At 35.6% G+C, this 7,500-nt stretch overlaps 1 protein-coding gene across 1 annotated transcript in view; it reads left to right on the top strand.

Moving 5' to 3' along the window:
- Positions 1–7,500, top strand: part of LOC125026845 (transmembrane protein adipocyte-associated 1-like) — a 20,959-nt gene that overhangs the window by 113 nt on the left and 13,346 nt on the right. Inside the window, exons 1-3 of the mRNA XM_047615481.1 lie at positions 1–253; positions 5,635–5,767; positions 6,611–6,773. The exon at positions 1–253 is cut by the window's left edge and continues 113 nt beyond it. Of these exons, the coding sequence (XP_047471437.1) occupies positions 45–253; positions 5,635–5,767; positions 6,611–6,773 (505 nt within the window). The 5' untranslated portion in view covers positions 1–44. The remainder of the gene's footprint in view (positions 254–5,634; positions 5,768–6,610; positions 6,774–7,500) is intronic.

The raw sequence follows: 7,500 nt of genomic DNA, 5'->3' as shown, positions 1-7,500 counted from the left end.
ACGTGAGTAGGAAAATGTAAAAACGTTGTTGATGAGCACGTGCGATGGCGAGCAAGGCGCTAACGACCCTGGCGGGGCCCACGACTGGGGCTCCAACGCACACCCCGTCAGCCAGCCCATCTTTGCCAACATTCCCAACCACTGCAGTTTACACCACCACGGCCTCCCCTGACAACACCACCACTGCAAAACCATCGACGGAAGATGATGGCTTCTGCAAACTCATACTCTACATGGAGATCGGAGACTCCAGGTAATAAGACATCAGTGGTTCTTACTATTTTCCAAATAATTTGGAGGATTTGCTCCTTATGTGTAAATCATATGCTGGTTATAGAAGAATACAAAATTATGTATTGAAGTTCAAAGTATGTATACAACATCAGTAGAAAATAGATTGTTTGTGGGATAAAGTAATGGGTAACAGTTAATTTTCAGCCAACCATCCAATCCTGCAATTGTTATACCATCTTTCTATTATCAATGCTGTTATATGTATGAATCTCTTGTTATTTCCCATCACACATGATATATATGAAAGTATTGGTAATGTTTATCAAGTGACTGTACCCTCTGAGATTAATTCCCTGTTAACCAGTCTGCAGAGTATGGCACTTTTCATCAAGATCTCCGGTGTGCAGAGGCAAAACGCTCGGTGTGCCAGTGTGCAACACCAGACATTCTGATGTGCACCGGAGAATTTGCTTTGAACTGACATTTCACTAATGTGAAGGAGTATTCCTTGCCTTTTTCTTCGTTCAATTTGTCTGGGTCATTCAAATAGACACTATACAAGTCCTGGAGAGTTTGAAATGACCTGTGTGAATTAACATGTCACCATGTTGTAAAAGCCAGACCTCATGGCCCTATGACCCTTAAGACAGTTTAATTGCGAAGTGACAGTAAGGACCTTGAACAATTCAGTGCTTTTCCTCAGGGTTATGCGGTCTGGCTTTTCTATTAGCCTGCTTTATTTGATTATTTGTGTCCTTGTGGCATCATTCGTGATGCAATAGTTGACCTGTAACAATAAAGAAGGATAAGTGATTCTGTGTTAATATGAGCAATGCAGCATTTAATGTCGTGTTGTGTCCCTGTTGTAATTGGAACACAGCCTTATTGAGGCAAAGGTACCGGTGTGCAGGAGCTTTAGGATTAAAATATCTCCGGTGCGCACATGCCATACTCTGCAGACTGGCCTGTTACCCCAGTCATTCCTGGTAAATCCACATTACTCCATGAACCAAAAATCTTCCTAACCAAGGAGCTTCGCTCCCAGACACCTATCCGATCGCAAGGCATTTGTTGCCACCTGTTTTCATTACATCTGATTTTTTTTGCCTACACAGATTATTTTGGGTTTTAGTGAATGTAGTTTTTTCTCATTGATTATTATAGTGCCATTACATTTTCCTGTAAATGTGTTAGGTGTTGCACAACTTTCTTTTTATCTACTTGTGAAGGTAATACCATAGATGAAAAGTGGCTTATTTTTGGTCATTTTGTAAGTTACAGGCAAAGTTTACCTTGTACTACATGAAACTATACCATTTTATAATAGCAGTGTCTGACCAGATCCCCATGGAACTCGCTGTGCTCTGTTATGAACAGCCTGCAGTAGAAAACCTTATAGAAAGTGCTGTGTTGACACTCTGATTCTGGTGTTGATGTTTTGTTTAGTCTATATTGCATATTCACCATTTTAAGTAAGAAGTTTTGCATCATGTAATAATTTGCAATGCATTTACAGGAAAATCTAATGACACTATCATAAATGAAGGGAAAACTATACTCACAAATATATATAATTATCAACTAAAGCTAAGAATTACGTGAGAAATGAAGCATTTATCTTGGGTTTCACACAGTTATTATTCTTTCTTTCAATTTTGAATGCTGTGATATACCTAAATTTGTTATTATTTTCCATTGCAATTGATGTAAATGAAAGTATTAATACTGTTTATGAAGTAACCTTATCCCTCTGAGATTAAGTCTCTATTACTCCAGCCATTTCTGGGACTTTCACAAACATCCAACCGATCGTCGTATTTTCCTTATTAGGGCTCCGCTCTTGGACCCCTATCCCAATGGCCATGGGTTTGTTCTCTGTGACCATTAGTTACAAGATATTTTCTTCATTTCTGACATTTTATATTGCCTCTCTCTCTCTCTGTCTCTCTCTCTCTCTGTCTCTCTCTCTCTCTGTCTCTCTCTCTCTGTCTCTCTCTCTCTCTGTCTCTCTCTCTCTCTGTCTCTCTCTCTCTCTGTCTCTCTCTCTCTCTGTCTCTCTCTCTCTCTGTCTCTCTCTCTCTGTCTCTCTCTCTCTGTCTCTCTCTCTCTGTCTCTCTCTCTCTGTCTCTCTCTCTCTGTCTCTCTCTGTCTCTGTCTCTCTCTGTCTCTCTCTGTCTCTCTCTGTCTCTCTCTGTCTCTCTCTGTCTCTCTCTGTCTCTCTCTCTCTCTCTCTCTCTCTCTCTCTCTCTCTCTCTCTCTCTCTCTCTCTCTCTCTCTCTCTCTCTCTCTCTCTCTCTCTCTCTCTCTGCTCTCTCTCTCTCTCTGCTCTCTCTCTCTGCTCTCTCTCTCTGCTCTCTCTCTCTCTCTCTCTCTCTCTCTCTCTCTCTCTCTCTCTCTCTCTCTCTCTCTCTCTCTCTCTCTCTCTCTCTCTTTCTCTTTCTCTTTCTCTTTCTCTTTCTCTCATTTACTCTCTCTCTGAGATATATATATATATAAAATATATAATATATATATATATATATATATATGATATATATATGTATATATGTATATATATATACATATATAATATATGATATATATATATATATATACATATATAATATATGATATATATCTATCATATATATGTATATATATCATATATATATGTATTATATATCATATATATATATGTATTATATATCATATATATATATACATATATATATATATACACATATATATATAATATATGATATATATATATATCATATATATATATATTGTTATTATTGTTATTATTATTATTATTATTATTATTGTTATTGTTATTGTTATTGTTATTGTTATTGTTATTGTTATTGTTATTGTTATTATTATTATTATTATTATTATTATTGTTATTATTATTATTGTTATTGTTATTATTATTATTATTATTATTATTATTATTATTATTATTATTATTATTATTATTATTATTATTATTATTATTATTATTATTGTTATTGTTATTGTTATTGTTATTGTTGTTATTGTTGTTATTGTTGTTATTGTTATTGTTATTATTGTTATTGGGATTATAATTATAATTATGATTATGATTATGATTATGATTATAATTATAATTATAGTAATAATAATAATAATCTTATTATTTTTATTATTATTATTATTATTATTATTATTATTATTATTATTATTATTATTGTTATTGTTATTGTTATTGTTATTGTTATTGTTATTGTTATTGTTATTGTTATTGTTATTGTTATTATTATTGTTATTATTATTATTACTATCATTATTATTATTGTTATTATTATTATTGTTATTATTATTGTTATTGTTGTTGTTATTATTATCATCATTATTGTTATTATTATTGTTGTTGTTGTTGTTGTTGTGGTTGTTATTATTATTATTTTTATTATAAATATTGTTATTGTTTATTTATTTATTTATTTATTTACTTATTTATTTATTTACTTATTTATTATTTTCTCCTCTTCCTCCTCCTCCTCCTACTCCTCCTCATCCTCCTCCTCCTCCTCCTCCTCCTCCTCCTCCTCCTCCTCCTCCTCCTCCTCCTCCTCCTCCTCCTCCTCCTCCTCCTCCTCCTCCTCCTCCTCTTCCTTCTGTATAGTCTATGTATATCTTTACCTTTATGTAGATGTATATCTATATATACTTGTATCTATATATCTATCTATATCTATCACTTTATCTATATCTGTGTATATAATTATATATATATATATGTAAATATGTAAATAAATACCTTTCCTCTCTTCTCTTCTCCATTTTCTTTTCTTCTCTTCTCTTCTCTTCTCTTCTCTTCTCTTCTCTTCTCTTATTTTCTCTTCTCTTCTCTTCTCTTATTTTCTCTTCTCAACTCTTCACTTCACTTCACTTTACTTCACTTTACTTTACTTTACTTCACTTCACTTCACTTCACTTCACTTCACTTCACTTCCCTTCACTTCCCTTCCCTTCCCTTCCCTTCCCTTCCCTTCCCTTCCCTTCCCTTCCCTTCCCTTCCCTTCCCTTCCCTTCCCTTCCCTTTTCTCCTCTCCTCTCCTCTCCTCTCCTCCCCTCTCCTCTCCTCTCCTCCCCTCTCCTCTCCTCTCATCTCCTCTCCTCTCCTCTCCTCTCTTCTTCCCATCCCTTCCCATCCCTTCCCATCCCTTCCCTTCCTTTCCCTTCCCTTCCCTTCCCTTCCCTTCCTTTCCCTTCCCTTCCCTTCCTTTATCTTCTCTTCTCTTCTCTTCTCTTCTCTTCTCTTCTCTTCTCTTCTCTTCTCTTCTCTTCTCTTCTCTTCTCTTCTCTTCTCTTCTCTTCTCTTCTCTTCTCTTCTCTTCTCTTCTCTCTTCTCTCTCCTCTCTCCTCCTCTCCTCTTCTCTCCTCTTCTCTCCTCTCCTCTTCTCTCCTCTTCTCTCCTCTCCTCTTTTCTCCTCTCCTCTTCTCTCCTTGCCCCTTGCCCCTTGCCCCTTGCCCCTTGTAATGATGTGGTGGGCTTATCCCAGCGGCATGCCACCAGTGTGATGTACTGTGGTGGGCTTATCCTTTCTGTCACTCTCTGTCTCGTATGGTGGTCTTGAAGTGAAGTGAAGTGAAAGTTGTTGCTTCTTCTAAGTTTTATTTCACGGGAATGTGGTAGGTGTGATACAGAGGACAGGCAAGGCAGGGGCGCCCAGGGAAGAGCGGGCGACCTGCCCGGCCCGCTGTGGCGAGCGGTCTGTCTGAACTGCTCAGACATTTCTACGAACAAACTTCGTTTTGGAACATTTCATAATGGAAAACATGAAATAATTTGAATGAACATAAAAGTCCGATACATATGGTCACATGGTGGTTTCGTGGTGAAGGAACAAGGGTACCTTATATACGGTTGTATGTAAGAAGAGTTATGGTGTTTACAAGACTAAAAAGCTTCGTGAATAGGAGACAAATATTACTGAGTATTCACAAAACATAAAGACATTTGAATATCAACAATGATAGCAGTAATATACTTTGTGATTCAGAATAAGTATTTTCTAACGAACATTTTGAGTATAAACAACACATAGTTATACACAGGGAGAACAGAATAATAGCATGGGAATCGTTCACGAGCAATAAGGGTTGAATTAGCGTGTTCTAAGGTCACTTTGTCATCATGATAGCTGTAGGCCTGTTGGAGTCGGCTGAGGACAGTGGAGTTACTGTGAGATAAGGAACACATGGCTTTTCTGGTATGTGAGACGAAAGAGATCACGAGAACAGGTCACTAAACCCCTTGCCCCTTGCCCCTTGCCTTTTTCCTCTGTAACCCTTACTTTTTTGTTGCCTAAAATATTCAACATGATTTTTGCTTTTAGATCTAGATTTTAGATTTTATAATTGTTCTCTCTTGATATATTTTTCCACTTCCAGGGTGCGAGTATGGGACCTTTTGCTGTTGTTGCCCACTGTCCTTTTTCTAATAGGCCTTCTCATCAAAATCAACAGTGCAAGACTCAAACTGCGTGCTGTCCACAGCCCTATATATGCTACCTTTTATGGTCTGGTAAGTGACTGTGCTTGTGGACTGCATTTTCATTTGCTTATGCATTACTTGACATTTTAAGCTTGTAGAGCTTTCAAATATGGAAGAAATCTGATTTTCAGAAAATATAATCTATTCAGCAGGTAGTTCTATTTCATTATACAAGAAATTTGTTTTAGCAAAGAAGTCCCCTATCTTGATATACTGATGCGAACTCTTTGTATTAGTAGTTGCAGTCTAATGCAAGTCTGTAAACAAGTTGTTATATGATATGCAATTTGATTTTCAGGGTCTTACAAAGTCATTGTAAATCTACCCAGGATATTGGGGTTTGGGATTGTAAAGCAGAATGTCAAGTCTTTATTTCCAAAATAGCCATGTATATAGATAGAATTTTAGGTCTGCAAAGATTGGCATGAAGAGCATATTTGCTATAGAGGGAAACAAATTTTGATTAAGATACCGACTTGATTAGATTTAATTTGAATGAATATAATTGCATGTGTTAGATGATTATTCCAAATTTCTATTAGAATGGAAAACCACATTGATAACACATCTAATTGTTAAAAGAAATCATCATAACTTTTTTTTGTTAATGGATTCCGCTTCTATATAAGATAGGTTGGTTAAGTAAGAAATATTTATCTTTTTTCCTTTTTTTAACTGAAAGGGTGTATTTGATGTGTGGTTTTGTAATTTGTTCGGCCACTTTGGATTTTTATACATTATACTCTTTAGGGCTGTGCCTGTTTTATGATGAAAAGTAGTTCCTATGTCCATTTATTTCTGGCATAGAAAAAAAGGGGAATCATATTTAACTTTTCCGTCTATGGAAGAAGTAATTGGAAGCCTTTATTCCAGATTTGGCTAAACACTTTGGTGTCTGTTACGAGATGTGTTGTGTCCATGACTGTTAATGCAGCCACCCCATCGGGAGATGTAGCTAACAAGCTGTTGTATGTCATCGTTCGTTTCTTTTTATTAGCTACTGAGATGAGTGTTGTCGTCTTTGCCGTCTTTTTTGGTGAGTGGGCGGACTTTTTTTTTCTTAGCCAGTGAGAATGGTAGAAGCATCTTACAGTTTTTCAGAGTAGAGATAAGGTCATACATTTTTGTATAGTAATTTGAAATGAATTACAGATTCATTTATGTATTTTACATATGCATTTCATATTTATGCAGGATAAATTTTATTGGAAGGTAAATGCCAATAATAGTATAACAAGATTGATACAGAGAGAGATGGCTTGATTAATCAATATAAGGCCTTTTTGTAACATCTCCAAAACCCCTAACACTTTCAAATACTTTGATACATCCTCAAACACATTTGCCCTGTACACGAAGATTATTGGAACCTGCTGGCCCTTAGTTTGATAAGGTGTGATACACTCTGACCAGCCCATAAGAGTGTGATATTTCCCAGGCATATTATACATAATTTCATATAGGGATTTATATTTTCATTGATTACAAATTGTATCATTTATTTGTTGATATAAAAGTTATATAAAAAGATGTATAAAATGTTTCTGTGCCTTTTAAGTAGTCCATCAAGTACAATATAGGTAATATTTTAAGTAAATAATGTCAAGTACTGAAAGGACATGGTAAAAATTTTCAGCATGTCTGAGTGTGTGTCTTGATCTATTGATATATTACAAGCACTAAGACAAGTAAAGGCCTGTGATCATAGGAATAAATCCAGTTGTCTCTGATTTGGACTGTATGTGAACTTGTAGCTCACTTGC

This window comes from Penaeus chinensis, chromosome 1 (assembly GCF_019202785.1).
Source record: "Penaeus chinensis breed Huanghai No. 1 chromosome 1, ASM1920278v2, whole genome shotgun sequence".
Classification (NCBI taxonomy): domain Eukaryota; kingdom Metazoa; phylum Arthropoda; class Malacostraca; order Decapoda; family Penaeidae; genus Penaeus; species Penaeus chinensis.
The sequence above is the reverse complement of the archived record's forward strand: the minus strand, read 5'-3'. Positions and strand labels throughout refer to the sequence as shown.